The sequence below is a fragment of the Megalops cyprinoides genome, chromosome 3 (assembly GCF_013368585.1).
Source record: "Megalops cyprinoides isolate fMegCyp1 chromosome 3, fMegCyp1.pri, whole genome shotgun sequence".
NCBI lineage: Eukaryota > Metazoa > Chordata > Actinopteri > Elopiformes > Megalopidae > Megalops > Megalops cyprinoides.
This window is the reverse complement of record NC_050585.1, coordinates 54340469-54367584: the sequence shown is the minus strand read 5'-3', so window position 1 is coordinate 54367584 and position 27116 is coordinate 54340469. Positions and strand designations below refer to the sequence as shown.

General features: G+C 47.9%; 2 protein-coding genes across 3 annotated transcripts in view; one reads left to right on the top strand and one right to left on the bottom strand.

Annotated features, from left to right (window-relative positions):
* Positions 1–17852, bottom strand: part of LOC118774031 (collagen alpha-6(IV) chain-like) — a 58209-nt gene extending 40357 nt beyond the window's left edge. For both annotated transcript variants that reach the window (XM_036523129.1, XM_036523130.1), the window contains exons 1-3: positions 17789–17852; positions 17480–17640; positions 17247–17292 (exon numbers count right to left, since the gene is read on the bottom strand). In XM_036523129.1, the coding sequence (XP_036379022.1) occupies positions 17247–17292; positions 17480–17490 (57 nt within the window). In that variant the 5' untranslated portion in view covers positions 17491–17640; positions 17789–17852. The remainder of the gene's footprint in view (positions 1–17246; positions 17293–17479; positions 17641–17788) is intronic.
* A 799-nt stretch (positions 17853–18651) lies between these two features.
* The window catches only part of LOC118774057 (collagen alpha-5(IV) chain-like), a 42144-nt gene continuing 33679 nt past the window's right edge, over positions 18652–27116 (top strand). Inside the window, exon 1 of the mRNA XM_036523171.1 lies at positions 18652–18873. Within this exon, the coding sequence (XP_036379064.1) occupies positions 18781–18873 (93 nt within the window). The 5' untranslated portion in view covers positions 18652–18780. The remainder of the gene's footprint in view (positions 18874–27116) is intronic.

Here is a 27116-nt window from a genome sequence, read left to right as displayed (position 1 = left end):
AAGGGCCCTGAGGTGAAATACACTCCTGAATCTCAGCGTGTCTCTGGAGTCAGACCCTCTCCTCGTAGGAGACATGGCTCTGGGGCGCCTCTAAATGCCGGGTGGGCGTGGCCACTCCTCTGGCGCCTGGCGCCTGCAGTGCACTCTGGGAGTTTCTGCTGCAGACTGGGGGCTACAGTTAGTCACACCTTCACTGTACAGCAGGCTGGTTCTGACAGGGGGCAGACTGATGGCCAGGTAGGCTGATAGGTGTGATGCAGGTACATCTAGCCTCACAGGCATCTCTGCCCGCCCTTTAAAACTGGCCTTTAACAGGACTCTGTGCTGCCACTCATTCAGCACATTAAAGAAATTAATGTCCACATGTGTCAGTCAGAGAAGGAGGCCGACACCCCCTCAAGCACTGTGAAAATCTGAGACAGAAAAATGAGACCGGGGGGGCAAAATGCTGCTCCCAGCTCCCAGAACCCTTTTCAGAGGGCCTAGATTACTCTTTTTTAATTTTTTACAGTAAGACTCTACTGTATGTTTCTCCCCAGCCAAAAATTTAAACATTTAATTTAATTTAATTTAATGTAGATGTGGCATTAAGTGGAAGAAACCCACTGCACAGCACACACATCAGCCTAGGGGGGGCAGGTTTATAACTAAGGGGTATCAATGCAAAGTCACGCTTATTCAGCTCTTAAATAATTGAAAGTATTCTGGCTCCAAGAGTCCAAATTTCAAACACTGTGACTTAACATTCAGAGGTTCTACTCTGCGAAAAAATCCAAGCAGCAGCACCTCACCAAAAAACCTGCAAACCTGCTTCCAGAAATGACCTGCAACTCCCTTCCTCCTCCAACAGTGAACAGGTATAACAGACCGGAGCGGTCTCTCCTCTCAGAAGAGCGGTCTCTCATCTCGGCGGAGTGCTCTAACACCCTCTGCTCAGCTGTGTTCAGCAGTGTGGCTGAGCTATTCAGTGCAGGCTGACCCAGAGCTCCTGTAGCAGGACCCAGCCGGGGGCCTGGGACTGCGGCCTCCCCTGTACAGAGCCACACGGAGGCGACTGTGCAGCTGACAGACTGTGCTGAGCTGTGCTGGGCTGGGCTGGGCTGTGCTGTGCTGTGCTGTGCTGGGCTGTGCTGGGCTGTGCTGGGCTGGGCTGTGCTGTGCTGTGCTGTGCTGGGCTGTGCTGTGCTGTGCTGGGCTGTGCTGGGCTGTGCTGGGCTGTGCTGTGCTGCGTTATGCTGTGCTGGGCTGCGTTATGCTGGGCTGTGCTGTGCTGTGCTGGGCTGTGCTGTGCTGCGTTATGCTGTGCTGGGCTGCGTTATGCTGGGCTGTGCTGGGCTGTGCTGGGCTGCGTTATGCTGGGCTGTGCTGGGCTGTGCTGGGCTGTGCTGGGCTGCGTTATGCTGGGCTGGGCTTTAGCAGATGCTTCTGCTGGGGTGTGTTCCTCACAGTGGCCTGATCATGGGAACATGGCTGGATTTGTCTCTCTTGGTCTGGAGCTGTTCTCTCCTCTCAGCGCAGAGTGGTCTCTCCTCTCAGCAGGGCGGTCTCTCCTCTCAGCGCAGAGCGGTCTCTCCTCTCAGCAGGGCGGTCTCTCCTCTCAGCGCAGAGCGGTCTCTCCTCTCGGCGGAGCGGTCTCTCCTCTCAGCAGGGCGGTCTCTCCTCTCAGCGCAGAGCGGTCTCTCCTCTCAGCAGGGCGGTCTCTCCTCTCAGCGCAGAGCGGTCTCTCCTCTCGGCGGAGCGGTCTCTCCTCTCGGCGGAGCGGTCTCTTCTCTCGGCGGAGTGGTCTCTCCTCTCAGCGCAGAGCGGTCTCTCCTCTCGGCGGAGCGGTCTCTCCTCTCAGCAGGGCGGTCTCTCCTCTCAGCGCAGAGCGGTCTCTCCTCTCAGCGCAGAGCGGTCTCTCCTCTCGGCGGAGCGGTCTCTCCTCTCAGCGCAGAGCGGTCTCTCCTCTCAGCGCAGAGCGGTCTCTTCTCTCGGCGGAGCGGTCTCTCCTCTCAGCGCAGAGCGGTCTCTCCTCTCGGCGGAGCGGTCTCTCCTCTCAGCAGGGCGGTCTCTCCTCTCAGCGCAGAGCGGTCTCTCCTCTCAGCGCAGAGCGGTCTCTTCTCTCGGCGGAGTGGTCTCTCCTCTCAGCGCAGAGCGGTCTCTCCTCTCGGCGGAGCGGTCTCTCCTCTCAGCGCAGAGCGGTCTCTCCTCTCGGCGGAGTGGTCTCTCCTCTCAGCGCAGAGCGGTCTCTCCTCTCGGCGGAGCGGTCTCTCCTCTTGACACAGAGCAGTTCACACAGGAATTGCAGAGTGTGTGGACAGAAGAGGCGTGTGGAAATGGGACAGGCTGCGGTGCCTTTAATTAGATCCTCCAAACCGCCTTAATCCCTCCCTTCTGCTGCAGAGTCATTAACATTCCAGCCTCTCCTCTCAGATTAACTGCACCTTGCTGTACCTGGGCGAGCTTCGCGTGCACGCCGCTGTGCTAATCTCTGCTTTTAACAGCAGATCTCAGCCCCATTACCGCACTAATGCAACTGTGTGCTTTATACTGTGTTTGGCTTCCATAGGAATAGCACTAATAACAACTTACTTATCTCATACTTGAGGGGGTTATTTTTGGGAAGGACTTGTGCTTTACTCTCAAGGCAACTTGTCAAGCCTCCTTCTTGTTGTTTGAGATGCGTCTGCATCTAACACTGAGCTCAAAGACACAGCGGCCCGGCACAGCACGGGTGAAGCAGGAGCTCACATCCTCCTTTCAGCTCCTGCCCCTGCCTGTTCATCCAGACGGCACACTGACAGGGCAGGAGGTGTTTCTGAGAGACTCGAGCACACACAGCTGCCAGAGAGAGGAGGCTCTCTTCCCTGTCCTCTGGGCAGTCATCCCGGCCAATCACACTGCAGCTCTCCACTGTGTTACACCACTCCACTGCAACCAAGGCCATCAGATCAACACCATTCACAGAACACATCACTCTGCCACTGTGGAAGTGCAGAGTTTCCCACCACTCACTGTTTGCATCAGTAATTAATACAGTCATGCCAACTCAGAAAAGCAAGATCACAAATACTCACTTCCTGCTGAGAAACCAGGAAACCCAGCCTCTCCTGGTACCAGGAGACAGTCCTGGCCTTGGAGGTGCCAAACTCTATCTAAATGTGAGGCTATGTGGGCATTAGGGGAGACGTTTCACAGCTCCGGTCGGGGGCGCTGCTGAGCGAGGTGATTACCCAGGCAGGCTGGAGTAAACACACAGCTGGATACCTGTGAGTTGCGAGAAAGCTGCAGCTCGCTCGGAAAGCCTGGACCAGCCAAAGCACATCCTGTGTACCACACAGACTAAAGCAACAAAGAACAGGAAAATAAAAGAATCAAAATGTAAAGAAAAATCTCCATTAATGCCTCTAAATGAAAAACAAACAAATCTGTGAGGATGATCAGCACGCCTACGCAGATTCCTGAAGAAATCCTGCTGAACATGCCGTTGTTTCACAGAGTACGTTCTGACATGATTTAAGGGTGGTGCTGATTGACTGGCAATGAAATTAACGAGGGTAGGTAGGAGGTAGGAGCTAGGAGGTGGGAGGTAGGAGGTGGGAGGTGGGAGGTGGGCCGGGGTGGGAAGGCGTGGGTGGGGGTGGGTGGGTGTGGGTGGGCGTGGGTGGGCAGGGGTGGGCTGGGGTGGGATGGGGTGGGTGGGCGTGGGTGGGCAGGGGTGGGGTGGGATGCAATGGGGTGGGCCGGGGTGGGGTGGGATGGGATGGGGTGGGCCGGGGTGGGTGGGCAGGGGTGGGTGGGCGTGGGTGGGCCGGGGGGGGGTGGAATGGGGTGGGCGTGGGTGGGCAGGGGTGGGCCGGGGTGGGGTGGAATGGGATGGGCGGGCAGGGGTGGGTATGGGGTGGGCCGGGGTGGGGTGGAATGGGATGGGGTGGGCGTGGGTGGGCCGGGGTGGGCCGGGGTGGGGTGGAATGGGATGGGGTGGGCCGGGGTGGGGTGGAATGGGGTGGGCGTGGGTGGGCGTGGGTGGGCCGGGGTGGTGTGGAATGGGGTGGGCGTGGGTGGGCCGGGGTGGGCGAATCGCCTGCGGGGCAGCACAGCAGTGCTCAGTCTGCTGTTGCTGGGCTCCTGCAAATTAAAGGTTGCAGATTTCAGAGGATTATAAGAATTCACTCACTCAGAACAATGACGCTAAAGCCTGTTCCCTGCTCCCATTCTGAGCTGGACTGAGGGGCCCAATCCCAGAATCCCCCCTCCGCTGTGTCAGGTGCGAGAAGGCCGAGGCTTAGTTTTGAGGGCTCATTGCATGCACAGCGCGGGGAACATGCTCAGGGCTGTGGCACACTGTTCTCTGACGCTGTTCAGCTGCAGAGCTGAAGACGGCTCAGCTACTCCAGCCACTATAACAGCAAACATGAACCGACCGCTTCACTATGGCAGATATGAATCAGTTAGGTGCTGAATGACGGAAACGGTGTTGCGCCACAGTCTGGTCTGGCTATGAGAGAAAGTGCAGTGGTTTCCCTGGCTTCAGTCTGTGGGTGCACCTGCCCCCACTGCAGTGTCTCCACACAATGCACACATTCAGAGAGACACCACAGCGCCTTCGGTTGAACCACACTTTACACTGTTGATTGGTTCCATCTCGCCAAACAATGTCAAATAAACTGTTTCAGGTTATCATTCCACAGACATAATCCAATAATCATGTGTCTTACACACGCACACATGCGCTCAAACGCAGAGAAAGCTGCTGTAATGCACTGTAATGAGGGGAATGATCTGGCCTCGGCAGCAGCGCTGCGCTGAAAGGTTAGCCTGGCGTAGTGCTGTCTGTGGCTCTGCTGCTTTGCCTAGTGGGGAGGAATGTGGGGTTTGCAGGGACACACGGGGAGCCTCTCCCCCAGCAAACCCCACAAACCCCCAAACGCTCTAATATCCAAACACTCAAACCCCCAAACGCTCTAATATCCAAACACTCAAACGCCCAGACGCTCTAATATCCAAACACTCAAACGCCCAGACGCTCTAACGCCCAAACACCCAAATGCTGTAACAGCCAAACGCTGTAACACAAATGCTCTAACACCTACAGGATGTGCGATCATGAGAATCGAAAAATAAACAAACTGTGTGAAAAGGATTCATCTCATATGAATAAATGCCAGACAGTTTTCTCATGAAAAGTCATCAGTTTCAGAATAAATATACATCCTTTACATGTTTTGGTAATACTACAAAGACCTCAAAGACTGCTGCTCTTCCTGTGAAAGTAAACTTGTAAGCTCTCAGAGCAAGGCCAGTGTGTGTGTGAGAGTGTGTGCGTGCACGTGTGTGTGTGTGTGTGTGTGTGTGTGTGTGTGTGTGTGTGTGAGACAGACTGTGTGAGTGTGTGAGGGTGTGTGTTTGTGTGTGTGAGAGTGTGTGTGTGTGTGTGTGTGTGAGACAGACTGTGTGAGTGTGTGAGGGTGTGTGTGAGTGTGAGTGTGAGTGTGAGTGTGAGTGTGAGTGTGTGTGTGAGTGTGTGTGTGTGTGTGTGTCTGTGAGTGTGAGTGTGAGTGTGAGTGTGTGAGTGTGTGAGTGTGTGTGTGTGTGTGTGTGTGTGTGTGTGTGTGAGTGTGTGTGAGTGTGAGTGTGAGTGTGAGTGTGTGAGTGTGTGTGTGTGTGTGTGAGTGTGAGTGTGAGTGTGAGTATGTGTGTGTGTGTGCGTGTGAGTGTGTGTGTGTGAGTGTGAGTGTGTGTGTGTGAGTGTGAGTGTGAGTTTATGTGTGTGTGTGTGAGTGTGAGTGTGAGTGTGAGTATGTGTGTGTGTGTGCGTGTGAGTGTGTGTGTCTGTGTGTGTGAGTGTGAGTGTGAGTTTATATGTGTGTGTGAGTGTGTGTGTGTGTGTGTGTGTGTGTGTGAGAGTGTGTGTGTGAGTGTGTGTGTGTGTGTGTGAGAGTGTGTGTGTGAGTGTGTGTGTGTGTGAGAGTGTGAGTGTGAGTGTGAGTATGTGTGTGTGTGTGCGTGTGAGTGTGTGTGTGTGTGTGAGTGTGTGTGTGTGAGTGTGAGTGTGAGTTTATGTGTGTGTGTGTGAGTGTGAGTGTGAGTATGTGTGTGTGTGTGCGTGTGAGTGTGTGTGTGTGTGTGTGTGTGAGAGTGTGTGTGTGAGTGTGTGTGTGTGTGTGTGTGTGTGAGAGTGTGTGTGTGAGTGTGTGTGTGTGTGAGAGTGTGAGTGTGAGTGTGAGTGTGTGTGTGTGTGTGTGTGTGTGAGAGTGTGTGTGTGAGTGTGTGTGTGTGTGTGTGTGTGTGTGTGTGTGCGCGCGCGTGTGCGCGTGTGTGCGTGTGTGTGTGTGTGTGAGAGTGTGTGTGTGAGAGTGTGAGTGTGTGTGAGTGAGAGTGTGAGTGTGTGTGATGGGGTTCAGGTCTAGCGCAGCAATTCCAGGCAGGCCATGGTAATTACGCAGTGATAATACACATTTCTGCCCTGCAAGTCCCTGCATGGGGAAGCCACATCAAATACTCCCATCATTCAGCATCCATCACAGTCCCGCGGAGTGCGCTCCCCACACTCTGCACCCAGGACTGAAAAACGAGCCCTTAATTTCACTAATTACCCCCCCCGTACTGCTGCCCTCACACTGACACACACGCTCGCCTGCCCGCATGAGGAGCCGGAGCGGGGGGGCAAATTCATATACCCCGCAGCCGAATTAGACCCTCAGAAGCAGCAGCGCTGAGCCCCAATTCAGCAATCAACTCAGAGTCAGAAACAGGCCCTCAGTGCTGCAGAATTCAGAGAGTGATGTCAGTTTGAAACAGGCCCTCAGTGCTGCAGAATTCAGAGAGTGATGTCAGTTTGAAACAGGCCCTCAGTGCTGCAGAACTCAGAGAGTGATGTCAGTTTGAAACAGGCCCTCAGTGCTGCAGAACTCAGAGAGTGATGTCAGTTTGAAACAGGCCCTCAGTGCTGCAGAACTCAGAGAGTGATGTCAGTTTGAAACAGGCCCTCAGTGCTGCAGGATTCAGAGAGTGATGTCAGTTTGGTCCTACTCTTACCAATAAGGATAAAAGCTATTCATCAAGATTCTTTAGATTTAAAAGTATTCCTACATTGGCAGGTATTTATGAGCTGTCCCGACCCGTTGCCAACAGGTGGCTACATCCAGCATTTCAGGTGGCCTACATTCACATACATTTGACAACACAGAGCTGTTAAAAAGGTTTCTGTCAGATACAGAGGGTTCTATAGTTATCACTGACCTCATCAGGGACGTTATCACTAATTCTATGACTAAAATGTCACCTCTTGCAGCTTTAACAAGCGCCTCCAAAAACCAAGACTCATGGGCACTTGCAGGTGCACTGCTACGGCGGGCCACACATCAAACATTTATGCGCATGACAGCATTACAACAATATATGGCAGAGCATGTTTAATGACTTCAACAATATTTCCCATGTCAGTTATGAGATCGATAGGCTCCTAAGATCACGGGTAGAGTCGTGGAGACGGGAATTTGTCAGATATAAAATGAGAGTTCAACTATTCCATGAAGAAATCCAGCAACAGCTCCAGCCATTGGCCCACCGCGGGCTTGCAGTCTCCCGCTAAGGATGCTGGGATTAGGATTTTGCCACAGCCCAAACAGAAGGCGGGGTTTGTATGAGGTTACTGTGCCAGGACACCGTTCAGGTCATACACAGCAGGGCTATAGCCAGGCCAAACGAAGGCCAAACCAGGGCCAAAACAGGGCCAAACCACATTCAAACATATTCAAAGTAATGTTATCAGACAATTAAAATAATCTCAGGGGAAAGGGAGAAACTCCTTTTTGATTTGATAACAGAAATAGAAAATACTGACGCAGTAAGATTACACTCAAGATTTAAACAAAACCAATCAATAATTAGAGTTAGATTAAAATTATACTGAAATTATTCTTTACATTCAGAGTTTGTTGTGACCTGATTATTATATAATCCTGGATTCAACCCCCGTTTTAGTATTAATCCATGCAGTTAATCCATGAGTACTGACCCAGTAATGAAATGCCAAAAACACTCTGAATCCATGAATCAATGAAAAACAGTCCTATTCAGCACAAACATTTTGTAATAATCCAGATGCAGACTGTTCTCTGACTGCCTACAGGGTGCTGTGGAACGTGTAGTTTTTTTTGAAGATTTTAGCATTAACGCAGTGTTGAAAACTACACTCTTTACAGCTCAGCAGTATGGAAATCTGGGCAGTGCAGTTCACGATTGCACCAAGCACCAAGGCCTGGCGACGGTTGGTAGGGTAAGGATAAGTGTTTAACAGAGCAAAGGCCTGTGGGACCCAGTGGACCCGCTGAAAGTGCGATGTGCTTTCTCCGTTAGAACCCCTCCTCAATACCTCCCAGAAAATGTCAAGGTGCAAAAATACAACTAAAATTACAAAACATGTCAGCTTCTAAATAAAATAACAAAATATATACCAAAATAACACAAACACACACAATATATCATATACTAATTTATATATACAAAATAAATACAAAATAAAGATCACAACAAAAACAAAACTCTTCAAAGAGATTCGTGTGTTAATGGAGACAGTCTGATGAGAGGGTGGAGCTGTCTGACTGCCTGCAGTACAGTGTGACCGCACCACTTTTTTCCTTTAAAATTCTTTCATTTACGAAGAGAAGAAAAAGGGTTTGAAAATGGACAAAGGGCAGAGATGGCTGCTGGGTTCTCGCAGGCATGTCATGTTCAGCTCTCTGAAGGGCTCAGCTATCAGCACACAGCCTGAGGCCAGGATCACCGCCTGCTCTGACAGCCGGGCCTTTCTGTACAGTGCAGAACTGTACAGTAAGCCCCCTCTGAGGGGCCCGGCCCACGGGACACAAAGAGAATAAGACGCCTGTACAGACCCAGGTATCAGTATAGCTAGCACTATAATACAGCTTATAGATTTCCACTGGAATAACTCCCTCTCACTTGGGAATCAGAGACAATGCATACCTGCATATGGTGACATTTAATAAAAGTGTCATTTAATAGCCATTGAAAGCCTTCACTCCCAGCCTGAGAGCTGAGATCAGAAGCTTGATGTTAAACAGACAGGAGCCCAAAAAGGTCCGACTGGCACAGAAAACCCGCTGCAGCAGGAGAGACCCGTCGCAGCATGGGGGCCATCAGGAGCAACAACCAGTCCAGGGCAGGCTGTTTGACTCTGGGGAGGGGGGTAAGGGGGGCCAGTCCAGGGCAGGCTGTTTGACTCTGGGGAGGGGGGTCAGGGGGGCCAGTCCAGGGCAGGCTGTTTGACTCTGGGGAGGGGGGTCAGGGGGGCCAGTCCAGGGCAGGCTGTTTGACTCTGGGGAGGGGGGTAAGGGGGGCCAGATCAGAGCCTGGGTTCGGCCTTGTTTCTGCAATGCCCACTATACTTGAGCAACAGCAGGCCTGAATGCGTGAGAGCTGGAGGAAAACAAGAGTGAGAGGAGGAGAGAAGGTAAAGTTAGAAGCCTTGTGAGAGCTTGAAAGGATACTGATAAACCACAGCATGCACAGGAAGCTCCACTGAACACATTTAACCCTGGATACTGAACCTTCTGTTTATTCTAACGGTGAGCTCTATCCAGCTAAAGCACCCAGGACGACCAGTTTTCTCCACCACAGGTTGCGTAACATGTGACCTCCCTCAGAATTCCCCAGGAGCATAAACCCTCATCCCTACAATAAATCAGAACACAAAACCTCGGGACAGGTTGAAGCATAATTTGATAGCATAAAGATGCCATATTTAATAAGATTTCAACCTCCTCTGCCCTTATTTAAAAACAACTGTGTCTCTGGAACATTCCAAACTTTCAGAGCGTTTCAAACATCACCCAACAAAGCAAACGTGCATAGCCTGCAGTGAACATGCCCATCTCCCAAAAAACCAGCGGGGCCCATGGTGGGACAAACACACACTCTCCTCCAGGACTCCTGATGTCACCACTGCTTCCACACACACCGCACGCCCAGCCTGCGCAGATATGAGTCTGAGAGGGACGCTTCATACACAGATTTATACCAGCAGACTGCAAGCACCTGAATGACCAGCAGGGGTCACTGGTGAGTGACGAAATGAACAGATCCCCTATATCCTGGTGGCCAATTAGTTCCACCACTGTGGACTTCTGATTATGGCTGGGCTATTAATTGAATTTTATTGACAATTGTGATTTTGGCTTCTAAAGATAACAAGATAAACAAGATAATCGAGATAAAATGATTATTGTGCCGCATTAATTATCGAAATGTATATATATTTATTTTTTGTGTGTTTTTCAGTTGAATTATATTTAAAGTTCAAAAAAATCCACTGTTGAAAAGATACGTCTTTTTAACCCGTTCACACGTAACTTATTTTTATGCTATGTAGTGCACATGTTACGTTACATGGTTTATTCAAGCTTCTCATAGTTTTCAGTTAGCATTTGCTGTATTTTTTAACGTTAAATCGCTGTTGATTTAACGTCGCTGTTGTCCTGAAAGCTAAAATTAGCTAGAATTTTTCCAATCTAGTGCTCTGATTGCGCCGGTTTTAGCATACGTGCTAAACGGATAACCACACCGGTGTGACCGTACCTGCGAAAGGGTTAAAAGTTCAATAAATGCACAATGTTTCCAAAGTCAATGAGTAATCATGTTAAATAATCGTGATCTCAATATTGACCAAAACAATCGTGATTATGATTTTTGCCATAATCTAGCAGCCCTACTCCTGGTCATCATCTTTATATCTTATCATCTTTCATAACTTTGATGTAGATGGTAAAATAGGAAAACACTATAACTGGTTCAGATGGTTGAGCTATCGCCTGTCTGGAGTGGGTGAGTGGTGTTTTGGGTCAAACGGAGTGGGACTGGAGTCCCTGATTTGGTCTCATCTCCTCTACCTCCGGAACACCTGAACATCCAGCTACATCGTCCATCTTCACTCTATCCCAGGAAGCAGAAGCCCACCACAGCTGCACGCCATTGGACGAAACAGGATCTACACTTTCACACTTTTATGAACACTCTAAAGTCCTCAAATATCACACCACCAGGTGTGTGCTTCACTGTGGTGATCACTACCTGTCTGTCTCACCTGGCTGACGTTAGGAGACCTGGAGCCGTAACCCTACCCACCCATTCAACACTGCAGTGTGGCAGAGATGAAATGAGCCCTTTTCTGATTGGCCAGCCTGCTGTAGTCACATTCTTTTGTGATGTAGGCACATTGTGTTCTGCTGATGTTTGAGGGTTGGCATCCTCCCCACTGGGGGGGGGGGGGGGGGGGGGGGGTCAGCAGCGGTGTGTGGGGGTGGGGGGGTGGGGGCTTCTGGGCTTAGGACTGATCTCAAACCTGTTTCTGCACATTACAGCTAATCCGGTAATCCAACCTGTGTCTGCCGTGACAGGGACACGCCTTCTGCCTCAGGATGTGGAAAAAATGTGGAGCCCAGAGAAGGAAAGGAGTTTGGACTTGAGAAAAAAGAGCCCTGAGCAGCCAACTTTAAACTTCAGCATGACAGGCTGCTCACAGCTCAGCTGCTAACTGCCACTGTGCTTCAACTGTTGAACATGGCGAAGTGATCAAGCTTTCAGAAGGGGGGGGTCAGACCTGTCAGACGGCCCATCAGGGGGAGAGAGGAGGTCAGCACCTGGCCATTCTCACACACCTGCTGGAGGTGGAGAGGAGTGTAGTGCAGCCTGGGTTCTTCTCCCTTCCAAAAATTCCCTCCACACATGCACATGAACACAGGCTACAGTTTAAACTACAATACCCAGATTTCTGTGCTGAACAGTGGGCTAATTTAGGACTGAAGCAGCATACAGAGAAACTGGGGCAAATAGACAGGTGCTCATTGTTGTGGATCAGGCAGGGATAATACCATCTGTCCCATTTATCTCTAATGGAGTCTCTAATGGAGCCAAAATGGCTTCCACTGGGCCTGAGTCAGAGATCCACCCATTACTGCCAACTGAGCCTGGACCCAGCCTACACACGGACACACAGACCCAGATACACTGCAGAGACTCCCAGCACATCCTTCAATAGACAGGATAAAATGAATATAATCTGCTGAATACGCTACAAAAGTGTGTGTGTTGTGAGTGTGCGTGTGCGTGTGTGTGTGTGTGTTTGTGTGTGTGTGTGTTTGTGTGTATGTGTGTGCATGTGTGTGTGTGTGTGTGCATGTGTGTGCATGTGTGTGTGTGTGTGTGTGCATGTGTGGTGCGTGTGTATATGTGTACGTGAACGTGTGCACGTGCGTGTGTGTGAAAATACTGGCAGAGAGGTGTGTGTAGGCTGACAGGTACCGCACGGATAAACTGATACAGAAACACTTTGGATGAAATAAAATAAACCCTGAAGATCACCCGCCATGTTCACATCCCGCACGCGCCCTGCTCACACCCGAGCCTGAAGATCACCCGCCATGTCCGCATCCCGCACGCGCCCTGCTCACACCCGAGCCTGAAGATCACCCGCCATGTTCACATCCTGCACGCGCCCTGCTCACACCCGAGCCTGAAGATCACCCGCCATGTTCACATCCTGCACGCGCCCTGCTCACACCCGAGCCTGAAGCCTCACAGGGAAGCGCAACTGTTAAACAACTGTAATTATATTTTAACACAGCACAGCGGAACAGAGGATCTTATGAAACATGGCATATTTATGCAATCAAATTAGACTACAACCTGTTGCAGGTTTTCATTTTACTATTTTTCTGAGATGGGGAGCGAAGTCATTCTGGAGACAAGCCACATGTTACGCAACCCGTGGTGGAAAGAGCTGTAGCGCTGGGTGCTTTAGCGGGAAAGAGGGCTTATACAGAGCTCTGCGCATCCGGTAACAAATAAAGTTTTTCATTATTATTGACCTTCTGGCTCTTGCCACCAGCTCAGGAGGGATGCAGCTAAGCTTCCTTATGCCCAGGTGGACAGAGCTCATCTGTCCGGCAGGTAAGTCAGATTGCAGCGGTGTACAGTGTGATTTCAGGATCCGGAAGACCAAAAAAAACGCATTAAAAAGTAGTGGTAGTGACATCACTACCTCCTTATTCCCAGCTCATATATATACAGCTGCACATTTCCTTATGCAATATGCAAATAAGATTTATGTACATCCAGCTATGACATATGTTCCCTCATTTGCATATTATTTTATATCCTCACTATACTTACCCTGATTTTTAAAAGAAGGAAAAAGCAAGATGCATGTTTCAATGCTGCCAGCTGTCCCTGACAGTGATGATCACATTCCAGCTCCTCAGACTATGCAAATCTACAAAAGACTGCAAATGCTACTGCTGCTGAGGAATGCTCCGCAGGGTGACACCTGCTGGTGGGAGGAGCTTATGACAAGTCGGGCCAAAGCGGCCGCGGAATTCCAGGAGAGCGCTGAAGGCACAATGCGGGCAGGAGCGGCACAGAAGGAGGGAGGGGGCGGACCCCAACATCTCCACCAAAAATATGAGGAACAGAAGATTAGAATCAGGGAAATTTCTCCCTGAACCCCCCCCCCCCCCCCCCCCCCCCCCCCACAGCCTTCAGCTGTCCCAGCATGTAGGCTAAAAGGCCCCTCTCAGGATTAGTGTTGAGTGGTTGACAAAAAACTCATTAAAGTGTACTTGACCAGGGGGGAAGGAGCCATTTAAAAAGTGAGAGCTGACAGATTCCATTGAGATTTGAGTGGAGTGACTTTCCGCACATAAGAAACGCACAGCATGTTGAAAGAGAGGAGGAAGAAGCCGCCATAGAGCACCAACCCTGTCATGGAGGAGGAGGCAGACTGAGGAAGATATCTCTCATCAATCTATTTAGCACATGGCTGCAGCATCAGATGCCACACTAAAAACCATGTCAGAGTGAATTTAACAGTGTCAGAGTGAATTTAACAGTGTCAGAGTGAATGTATCACATAGCATATTGCATGTCACATCTACAATAGCACCTGGGGATAAAGCACTAAGAACAAACAAAAAACCCAATACTGAACACCCCTTTTCTACCAGGCTGGCTCACTATACCCCTTTCCCGCTGCAGAGTTGGAACCAGGCTGCTCACTATACCCCTTTCCTGCTGCAGAGCTGGAACCAGGCTAGCTTGTTATACCCCTTTGCCACTGCAGAGCTGGAACCAGGCTAGCTCGTTATACCCCTTTCCCACTGCAGAGCTGGAACCAGGCTAGCTCGTTATACCCCTTTCCCGCTGCAGAGCTGGAACCAGGCTGGCTCATTAAACCACTTTCCCACTGTAGAGCTGGAACCAGGCTCGTTATACCACTTTCCCACTGTAGAGCTGGAACCAGTTGGCATGATTACAGTTCTACAGTGGAAAGGGGGGAAAATTTAGAATCAAAGAGGAGATCTGACCTCCTCTCTCTGCAAAGCTATGATCAGCTATGAAAGCATTTGTGAAGAGAGTGAGGTCAATACATCTGTCCCTCATTCTCAGACTCCACCAGATCTCAGTCAAAAGCAGCGTAACCTGTGCCAGGACAGAACACCTGACAGAGATTTTGACCCCAATTCCCTTTCTGCCAAAAGCCAGAACTGAGTGTCCGCAGGAAGTAAGAGTCACACATCTCTGTGTCTAACCTAATGCCTCCTCTCTAAAGCTCAATCAGATAAGTCTGCAACAGGAAGTGACATCATCCTTCTCAGGATGCAGGACAGGTAGAGCGGCTGGTTTCGTTGGGCTGGGACGTTCACCGTAGTCTTTAGCCAAGATAAAAACCTGTGATTCGAACATTGTCATTGGAAAGTCACCATGATGAAACCAATGCAGACAATTTTCCAGGTCGCACTGCTGTGGATGAACTTTCAGAGACCAAATCTGCATCCTCATACTGTCCCCAGGAGACAACAGCTCCACCCCTCCTGGGTTCTCTGTCACTGCCAGCTCCCCACACCCTGGACATGCTCCCCACACCCTAACACCTGGAATAACGGTTCAGGGAAGATAAAGACAGATGACCTCCCCTCTTTTGCAAGAACTGAACAATCAACACTGATGAGGGACCTGAGGTAAATCCGTGAGACCCTGTCATTCACATATTCTGCTCCCAAAAGCGTGAACAGTCCTGCAGAAAATTACACAAAACAGTTCAACCCAAGAGGACAGACTGTGAAAGACGCCTGACCTTTAAAGCACTGAGCTTTGATTCTCCACACAAGCAAAGACAAGAATTAGGAGTCTAAATCACAAACCTCGCTTTGGCTCAGGAAACTGAAGGAAATTTCCACTAGAACAACAAAGACCAACCCTTTTCGAAGATAAACACCAACTGAAGCAAAAACAAGCACCTGCAGCACTGAATACCAATCAGAATTTGACCTTTAAACTGTGACCTCTGACCTTTCCCATTCCTGCATCACAATCCCACCATAGTTAAAACTCTTTGGTGCTTCAAACCTCTCATTCAGTCTACAAAAAGCTAATGTTATTTTTGGAAGAATCATAGAGGTGTAAAATGAGAAGCAAAACTCCCTGAACGCCTTAAACTTGAACAATTTTGTACATTACAAATGTGCATTATTATTACTAATGCCACTACTACACTGTATGCACATAACTTTCCCAATGGCTGTTTTTTTTTTTGAATATGAGAGCTGCATGTGGTCACTGTGCCCGGAGAGGCTGAGGCATCCCCACCCTCTGCGTCTCTGTCATCTGAACTCATTCACGCTGTTCTGCATCCGCACGGCGAGTGCAGACCGCAGGCCCTCATCACTGACCCTGCAGCTCTGTCGCATGGAGTCTTGCATCATCTGTAATGCAGGAGAGAACCTGCAATCCTACGCTGCTGTGATTTGTAAGGTAGTGCTAACATACAGTGTGGAATAACCACACCAGCACAAATCTGCACTGTGTGTGTGTGTGTGTGTGTGTATGTATGTGTGTGTGTGTATGTGTGTGTGGTTGTACGTGTGTGTGCGTGTGTATACACCAAGAGCCCACCATACACCTGTTAAGGTCCCCACATAAATTCCTCACTCTTAGCATGAATGAGTGAGAGTGCAAATGTAGAAGTGCCTAGAGTGGCACTAGACTGTCCCTTTCCTAAACAGCCCCATCCCCAGACCCTGTGCCATCATGCCAGCCTGCAGCCCCCACCCCCAACCCTGTGACCATGTGACTGTGGGTTCAGATCAGAGGATCAGTGCCAGACCAATGCCAGCGAGGCTGCAGCTTAGCGGTAAAGAGCAGGGCTGTAACCGATTCCCCGCTGGAACACGGCTGCGGTACCTCTGAGGCAAGATACTTAACCCAGAATCGCCTCAGTTAATATCCAGCTGTATAAACGGATAACGTGTAAAACTTGCAACCCATGCACGTCGCTCTGGCTAAGAGTGACAATAATGTACTATCAAGCTACTGAAGTTGCTGCAAAAACCTCAAATCAAGAGGGATGTCAGATCTGGACCTGACATTTAATGTTAATGTCTATTTTTATTTTAGACTGGGTTATAGGATATGAACAGGGGAAACACACAACACATTGAGAAGGTGTCAGCAAACAGACTTAAAATAGTGCTGCTGGCCACACGTTCAAATTTAGCGCTGTTTTGGCACTAAGCGGCGGGATGCCGCGGAAACCGGGACTCCTGATAACATTTCACATCTGAGGCACTTTACCCACATATATACATATTAATAAAACAACCTGCTGTCCATTATATGTCGCTGCATCTTTCAGAAAATATTGTACACTTTTATTCATGTAATCAATGAATATAACTCATTCTTCGCTAACTGTACAGTTGTTTTCGTTTGTCTCGAGAACAGCATGTGTCGCCCGGATCAGTAAAAGTATCGTCTAGGTTATAAACATGGCCAGATATCATTTATCATCGAACTCCTTCAAATTTTCTTACGCATGTGCAACACATTTGGGTTTCGTCATCTTGCGTTTTAGTTTCCTCTCGCTGAACACTGTTGTAAGTTGTAATTACCGGTAAATATTTTCCGCTTGCCATAAATTCAACTTGAGCACATGATTCTGTTGCATATGGTGCAATTTATGCGGTTTACCTCGAGAAATTCTGTCAAAACCGCATCCGCAATTCTCCTGTTTACCTGAGGGTAAAGTCTAAGACGTTTTCCGCATGTAAAACGGACGGATTAAACAGCGTGACAACCGCAGCCGAATTAATATGTGCCAGTAAAAGTCTGCAGAACTGAGTCCGCATGTAACAGGCATTCAGACGTGATATCAGATGCATACATAGACTATAAAAGACAGGTATAAGACTTACCGCGTACACAGTTTCAACTGCCAGGACCACTGCGAGAATTAAAATTCTGCAAACGAAAAAAAACGGTAGAAATACAGGTTTGTTTGTTTGTCGGTTTTTTATAGTTGATAGCAGTTATTCTGTTCCCATACATTTGACATGCGTTGACAAAATCGGTGTATGGTGACAGTGTATCGTAATGTATGCACGGGACAGCATCAGCATTGACCCGCTGCCAATAACGTTGCACGTACCGGAATTTCATTTTTCTCCGGCGCAGCGTGAAACTCCCGTGGCTGCGGACGTTTCTGCGACTTCAGCGGGAGACGGTGCGCCTCGACGGCGGCTTCACTTGCGCTCTCCGACGGATCTGCGAAGCGGAGTCTCTCACCGCTGCTGCGAACGCGGAGACCGGCTGAAAGAGGGAGCGAGAAGAGTTGAAAAAGTAACCTGATCAAACGATGTTTACCCCAACATTTGAGAATTAGATTTCAAATCATGGGTAAACCAACTTATAATAGTTAGGAAAAGCATGTTCTGACAGACAGAAAAAGGCAACTCACAAAACTCCAGTAGTTTGAAGGCTCAGCAGCTGCGCCAAGTTGTTTCGGAGCTGCGTGACAGGCGGAGCGGCATTAGAGGCGGCGAGGGGCGGAGCTTCCAGCCGATACACCTTGTCGTGTGTTAATGAAGCTAAATTAGAGCGCAATACCTGCTGGCAAGAGAGTCAAAGCAAAACCGAAAAGGACAGATATTCTTATTACTTTGCAGATAAAATATGCAACTGGTTAAAACCTTACACGTTATACCACTTGTGAATTATTATGAGGAATATGCAGTGTTATACACGCCTGTATTCAGTAAAAACTACTTTATTGTAGTGTTTTTCCGAAAATAAAACACACACACACACATATATATATATACGTTATAATCATCTTATTTAATTATGTAATTTTCTAAGCCCAGTGTTTTTATCCATGGGTATATTTACCACTTTTCCATATAATTTTGCGCATTTTCAGGATGGTCATGTAAAGTAGATTATAAAAATTACCATTAAATGTTTCCGTGTTTTGCATGCTAAGACTTAATATATGATCCGCGTTTTGTCCCATTCGGTGGTATTAGCTAATGTCACACTTTCTGTGACAATGTGAAAAACGCGTTGTCGCAGTGGTTTGAGTGTAAAACTAAAAGTAATTAAATGTACACTCGTATGGTGGATAAGTAGCCTACCGAATAAATCATGGTAATTATATAAACGGAATGTGCTACTTAATAACGAGGAAATGTATGCAAATTTATGAACTGGTGGCATTTAGGAACTACTTGCGCGCATTGATCTACAAAAAAGTAGTTCCGCTCAACAGGTTAAGTGGCAGGGAATAAGTTAAGCACGGCCCCAGATCAGAGTTGGCTCGGGAGTTGGCGGCGAGGAGAGTGTACTTGTCAGTGCTGCTTTTGTAACAGTTTATTTTAAAAGATTATGACATGTCTACCATATCGTTTTGGTAGTATCTGTCACTGCTGATGAAGTGGATTGTTTTGCAAAATGAAGAATATACACATTAAGAGTGCGCAGAGTCTAGTCCTGGCTGCGGTTTTCGCAGCCCTGTGCGTGCATGTGCGCGATTCGGATGCAGCGGTGAGTGCACAGCTTCGCATTCTTGCTATAATTCATATTTTATATTTTATATCAGCTTGTGCTACTGTTTTTATTGGTGAAGCAGGATCTGACCCATAAGCGTGTTTCAGTGGCTAACAGTTTGCACAAAATGTGTGCTTAAAACTTAAAGAATATTGCTTTGTTTGGAATCTATTAATACATATTTTACTAAAGGGCGTACATGTTATAAATTCATAATTCCATTATAATGTAGACCGTTGTCATAACATGTTGAAACATTTTACTATATTGGTGTAATATGATTTGATAAATGTTAATTGGAGTTGTAGCTTTCACGGTGTCTCATAGGCAATGCAGAAATGTAGGACCGCTAATGTACATCACATTTTTTCAAGCATCTGCAGCGGGGGTGGGCTTGTGGAAACTTGCCGGCTCTTCCTTCCCTTCCATTCTATTTTTTCGTGAACAGTTAAATTGTAACCGAAGTGTTGGCGATGTAGCTAGAGATTGTTTTAAATTTCTTGAGACTTCAAAGTCATTGTCTTCATTGCAGCGCGGAGCCGCAGCGCTTTTTGATGAAGCATGCCCGTCACGTGGCTTATAGGTGAGAGCAGAAACCAAACGGCCAAAGTGTCCTGATGTGTGATCGTCTGATGTCGCCAAGTCATGCGCTTAAAGCTGTAATGTCGCATCTCGCCGAAGTCCCACTTGTTGCGGTGGTTTGGGTAACCGGGACCAGCAGAGGTAACCGGGTGGAAGCAGGAGTGAACCGTGCCGATAGCTGTGTGAATTGTACATCGTAGTGTGGACTAACTGGCGACAGAAGAGTGAACCATTTTTAAAGAGATAATTTTACATCACAGGTAACTCCGAAGTCTCCTTCACAGTTCAGTGAAACAATACGTCGTTTTATGCTTACGTTAAAACAGGGATGTCCTAACCCGGCTAAATCCCCCTATGGGGGTGGGTGATACGGTAACGGGACCGCTCCCGTAAGTGCTCTCCTAATTTTGCGTTCGTCAGACAGAACGAGTGATTCATGCTTTTAATTCATGCGTTTATTTTTTTGGTAGAAAAGCACCGTTTGTGATAATGAGAGCATATCCACATACGGAAACAGGACGACACATCTTAAATTTAAGCATGTATATTATTCCCCTCGTTAGGCAACAGTACAATATCGATTATATAACCCTGTTATTACATCGCCTACAGTTTAGGTCCAACAGCTGCTATTGCTGGTGGTGTAACTGATCGTACGAACTTTTCCACAATAGCGCATTTTCCTTAATTTCACCAGGTCACTCTCCTGGCCTTCCTACAAAGTTTGGTGGACAGTGAGAACCCACCAAACTTTAAAGGAGAAAGGCACATCTCCCTGTCGTCAGGAGCTCAGATGGGATTTTGAAAGTTTTTTGGAAATGTGGGGTGTTGCAGTGCAGTCAGTGTTTCTGAGTAAACCCGCATCTCAGAGGGAGGAGTAGCGCTGTGCGCTGCGCAGCCGGACGGGTTGAATGGACGGAAACGCAGTCATATCACTGAGAGAGACCGATACAGAACGGGGTCGGGGAGCTTGGAGGGGATACGGAGCTGCCCGCTCAGGGAATAGGAGAAGGGCGGGGGGTCTGTCCCGTGAGACGCTGTTGGGGAGGAGCCATGCAGATGTACGGTATGAAGTCTGTGCAGGTATATAGTCGCCCCCCCCCCATTTCCCTGCAGTTCTCCCTCCTTGACGTAGTTTTGAAATGATAATCCGGACGGAATGCACCCTCCTCGTCTGAAAAACAAAAAACGAACTGAAAAACGTCTAAAACATTCCCACAAAGCGCGAACAAGTCTAGGTTTGTAAACGCTATCGTTAAAGCACGCAAATGCAAACATTTATTACCCGAGACATTGACCCTGGCTTGCAAAAGTACGTTCGGGAAGTTAAGCCTAGAAACAAACATTAATTGGCGCTGAAGGTGCATTCACTACACATGAGGGGATGGAGTAATCTGTTCACCTCAATTAACAATGCACATTAATGCATTCACTACAGGTAACACTGCACATTAATGCATTCACTACAGGCAACAGTATACATTAATGCATTCACTACAGGTAACACTGCACATTAATGCATTCACTACAGGTAACAGTATACATTAATGCATTCACTACAGGCAACAGTATACATTAATGCATTCACTACAGGTAACACTGCACATTAATGCATTCACTACAGGTAACAGTATACATTAATGCATTCACTACAGGCAACAGTATACATTAATGCATTCACTACAGGTAACACTGCACATTAATGCATTCACTACAGGTAACAGTATACATTAATGCATTCACTACAGGTAACACTGCACATTAATGCATTCACTACAGGTAACAGTATACATTAATGCATTCACTACAGGTAACACTGTACATTAATGCATTCACTACAGGTAACACTGCAAATTACTTTGGGAAAATATGAATGAAGAATCAAGCCTTATATAAACTCCAGTCTGCAGTCATGCAGACACAGAGACTTACACACACACACTCACATCCCTCCAGCATTAACACACACACACTCACATCCCTCCAGCATACACACACACACACATACGTTCACATCCCCCCACACACAAACACACACACCCTATGCTCACACTTACATGCGCATACACACACACAAAATACTCACATACTAACACACACACACACACACACACACACACACACGACAGCCTATTTGGATATTTGGAGCCTCTTTGTTTCCCCAGTAGTCCTTCAGTAAACAGAGTCTGCTTGTGCCAGTGTCAGTCTGGTTCTGTGCCAGTTTCAGTGCCAGTGGTTGTTGCAGTGCTCACACACTTCCAGCGGGGGGCGCTCTGTGTTAGGATCCTCTGATCATACGTCTGCTCTGGCACTGAGGGGAGGTATGCCATAAAGCAGGTCACTCAGCCTCTCCTGTTAACAAAACAGGAATTCCCCCTGTCCTGGCAACCCCATGCCACACCTGGCAACCCGTCTCCTGAGGTGTTCATTCTGTGTGGTGACAGCTTGTTTTGATAAATTGAAAGGCTCCCTGAGCTGCAGGCTCACCTGTAGCACTGCAGAGGCAGCGTGCTCAGCCTCCCTCCCAGCATGCTCTGCCTGTTACTGCACAATACTGCACAATACTACACGCACTGCACATTACTACACAATACTGCACATTACTACACAATACTGCACACACTGCACACGCTGCACATTACTGCACAATACTACACGCACTGCACATTACTGCACAATACTGCACACACTGCACACACTGCAAATTACTGCACAATACTGCACACACTGCACACGCTGCACATTACTGCACAATACTACATGCACTGCACATTACTGCACAATACTGCACATTACTGCACAATACTACACGCACTGCACATTACTGCACAATACTACACGCACTGCACATTAATGCACAATACTGCACATACTGCACATGACTACACATACTGCACACACTGTACACACTGCACATTACTGCACATTACTGCACAATACTACACATAACTGCACACGCTGCACATTACTGCACAATACTGCACATTACTGCACAATACTACACATAACTGCACAATACTACACATACTGCACATTACTGCACATACTGCACATTACTGCACATTACTGCACAATACTGCACACACTGCACACGCTGCACATTACTGCACAATACTGCACATTACTGCACAATACTACACATAACTGCACAATACTACACATACTGCACATTACTGCACAATACTGCACAATACTGCACATACTGCACATTACTGCACAATACTGCACAATACTGCACATACTGCACATTACTGCACATTACTGCACAATACTACACATTACTGCACAATACTACACATACTGCACATTACTGCACAATACTGCACAATACTGCACATACTGCACATTACTGCACAATACTGCACATACTGCACATTACTGCACAATACTACACGCACTGCACATACTGCACATTACTGCACAATACTGCACAATACTGCACATACTGCACAATACTGCACAATACTGCACACACTGCACAATACTGCACAATACTACATATACTGCACACACTGCACATTACTGCACACACTGCACAATACTGCACAATACTACACATACTGCACACACTGCACAATACTGCACAATACTACATATACTGCACACACTGCACATTACTGCACAACACTACACATACTGCACAATACTACACATACTACACACACTGCACATTACTCCACAATACTACACACACTGCACAATACTGCACGTATTGCAGTTTACTACACATACAGCCATTGAAATCGCTTTAAGTATCTGGTTTAATACACACTTAGATTGAAGGAGGATTCTGTTATGCGATGTATCAGGTGGAGGGTTTCTGTAGGGCTGTGGCCTGACCGTCTGTCCGTCAGCAGGTCTGCAACATGACCACACAGCATTGCAGCTGCCTCCTGTCTACTCCTGAAAAGCACCATGTGGAGAGGCAGGCCTTCAGCTGGCAGCAGTGGGTTATAGGGTCAAATCCACAGGGTTTTTCAAGGAAAGATTTTCAGAAGTAGGCTGGAGCTTTACAGTGTGTGAGAGAGAGAGGGATGTAAGTATCCATGAGTGAGTGGGTGCAAGGCTGGATAGCTCTGTGAACTGCAGCTGATCTGACCAGGAGCTCCAGGTGAACTGCTGCTGTTTCTTATACTGGGTGTGGGTCTCCATGGTGACAGGATGGCCTTGATCTGACCTGCCCAGAAGACCCATGTCGTGTAGGGGGTCGGGGTCAGCTGAGCTGTGTCCTCTGCCCTTTCTGATTTGTACAATTCTGAGCAACCCCCCCCCTCCCACCGACCACAGTCACAGTGCAAACATGCACTTTATCTGCGAGCCTGCTGTGAATGAGGCTGCTCTGAGCCGCGGGGCCGGCCGACACTAGGGGGCGCCAACACTGCTTTTATGAGCTGAAGCAGCAGGAACCCTGCGGATATGAGTATAACAAAACGCATTCTGTAGCAACGTGTCGCTCCCTGTAGACGGATCCCGGGGGCATGTTTACTGCGATGAGCTCTCGTCACACTCGGGTAACTCCTGTAATGCTTATTTATTATCGTTACTGTTATTAATTTGCCTTGCAGAAAAACAAGATCAGTTTTATCAGGTGGCTGCTTTATGATCAGGTCATAGAGCTGGGTATGAACTGGAGCATTTCAGTACCTCCATGAAGGGCCCAGCACCAGAACTGCCCAGCTGCAAGCCCAGACCCCTAACCTCTATACAGCACAGCTGCAGAAACACCGCCAGTCTGAAGCCGTTACAGCTTCCCGTGGTGTACATGAAGTATGAGGACATTTTGAAGAAGGCAGGACTGTGAGTAATGAAAATAAAGAGTTTAATAACAGAAGCAGGCCACCCAGCCCGTGGGCTAGTCAGTTTCTGTATGTAGTCGAGGGCGTGTCCAGTGCTGTGTCAGGCCTGGTTTTGAGTGCTCTGTGGGTCTCTGCTTCCACTGTGGGTCCTGGAAGGTTACTCCATGCATTTATAATTCTGTGGAAAATACTTCCTAGTTTGAGAAATGAGTCCTTAACCTCTCCCTGTGCCCAGCGGCTCTGCAGAGTGCTGGTGCTGTGTTTAACCTGCAGGGGCAGCAGAGGGGTTTGTGCTAAAGGTAGCAGGTTAGACAGGGTGGGCACTGCTGATGTGCTTCTGAATGAGATACTTAACCTGCTCTCATTCAGTGAAATATCCAGCGTTAGAAATAGACAGAATGTTACCTTTGTGATTTGTCTGAAAAATAAATAATTGTGACATATATTTTATATATGTTTTTTTCCCCACAGTTTCTATAGATTAGTTATAGAAGGTCCTTCAGATTTAATATTGTTCAGATTCAAAAAGTATTTGGTATGCAATCTTTTTCATGGGTTAGGGGCTTTGCATATGCAAACTTCTTACAGAATGATGCACTGTCAAGGGTTAAATTTACAAAACCCACATCAAATAAGTATTAGTAACAGGGTGTGAACTTTGGAACAAAAGCCAGGGTTTTCCAGCAGCCAGGAGCACAGTGTGCTGAGTCATTAATGTGTGTTTCATGTGAAATGACCACTTCCATTAGAGAAAAGGAGACTATGCCAAAACAGCAAAATCTCCACTGCCCTCTTGTGGCGCAGACAGAAATCGCTTACTCTGATTTCTCTCTCTGAGAGATACTTGGCCTCAGTGCACACGTTACCCACCTACATAACCTAAAGAAAGAACCTGGTCTTTCCTACAGTCTGTAATTAAGATATTCATCCATTGCATATGTCCTACTTTATGTGCACCAGTGACATTTAAGAACTTTAGTAGCCCATATTTGTGAGTTTGCAACAGACTTCCCCACAACATAATGACTGCAACTAATAACAGACAAGTCCATTACATTACGTTACCCATAACGACTGGAGTTTGCAGTTTCTATATGTTATTTGTTCATACAGCTGGATTTTACTGAGGCAGTTCAGAATAAGTGCCTTCGATAACAGCAGTGCCTCGTCTGGGAACTGAAGTGATAACCTAAGTGAAGAACTCAGCTCCTCAGCACTACACCGCACGGCTGCCCAATGATAACAAATGCTCATTTATTAATAACACATATAGTATTACTGATACACTATTAATAACACATCTGATAACTTTTATTAATGTTGGACCAGCCATCAGCTATGTATTTTGACTGTTGTATAATGTAGTTATTAATACTTAATTATGCATTTATAAAACCATGATGTCAGAAGTGTTACTCGCTTGCTGTGTATGACATTGGCAGTGTAGCGCTGACGTTAGCTTCTTCCCCCGCTGCTTGCTGTTGCTGTTGTGAAAGACTCAGGTTTTATATTTACAGTAATGTGACTCTCTTATCCAGAGTGACTGACAAAGAACCAGAGCAAAGTGCTACTAAAGTCACATGATGACGAGCTCGTGCGCAGGAGTGACTGCTGGAACACACATCCGTCCCCTGCACAGCATAGCCAGAACTGGGGCGTACATCCAGGCGTGCGTTCTCTGGAAGACGGCTGTACGGCTGGCTGGTGTGTAGGGTCAGCAGTGTGTAGTGGCTGGCTGGTGTGTAGGGTCAGCAGTGCATAGTGGTTGGCTGGTGTGTAGGGTCAGCAGCGCGTAGTGGCTGGCTGGTGTGTAGGGTCAGCAGTACATAGTGGCTGGCTGGTGTGTAGGCTCTGATGATGGGTTGCAGACATGGGAGTCCTTCCCCCTCACTTGTTCATAGGCTAATGCCAACCTTATGATATGGATGCTGCTGCTACAGCTGTTACCAGTGGCCAGTGAGCTTAGCTTTGCCAGCTTGTCTGTTAGTGTGAGAGGGGAGAGCGTGAGAGGGTTCAGGGAAGCGGCCATGAGGTGCGAATCCCAGGTGCAATGCAGCCGCAGGGATACGGTTAGAGCGCTAAAGGCAGACCGCTTCCTTAAGTGCGTGTGGATACGGTGGCCTGTGCAGGATGATACCCGGGTGAATGACGTCACATCTGTTTTGTGATGTGGAGATGAGGGTGTGATCAGAATGCAGGGGACTGTCACTCATGTGGCAGAGCTGTCTCCACCTGCAGCCTCAGGTGTGTGGCATGTCCTGTTCACCTGCAGCTTTGCCTGGTGACTCTTATCGCAGGTATGTGAGTACAGCGCGGTACAGCCTGCAGTGAGACGGTGCTAATGGGCTGAAGTCAGGGCAGCAGTGCCCCCTGCTGGCCAGTGGGCTGTAGCTATTGATGAATAGAGGCACCACACATTCTGCGCAATGTCCGTAATTCATGGTCTCTGTGTAATGTAACAGCACAGTACACTCTCTGTGTAACGTCACAGCGCACTCTCTGTGTAATGTAACAGCACAGTACACTCTCTGTGTAACATCACAGCGCACTCTCTGTGTAATGTAACAGCACAGTACACTCTCTGTGTAAAGTCACAGCGCACTCTCTGTGTAATGTAACAGCACAGTACACTCTCTGTGTAACGTCACAGTGCACTCTCTGTGTAATGTAACAGTCCAGATCACAGCGCACTCTCTGTGTAATGTAACAGTCCAGATCACAGTGCACTTTCTGACCCCTAAGCCATGTGAGAATATTCAGTCTCTGCTCCATGTTTGGTTAGAGGCATCATGTCTGTTCATTTTTAGAAGGTAGATGGCTGTTTTCCTTATATGGAAATATTAACTCAACAATTATTCTTTA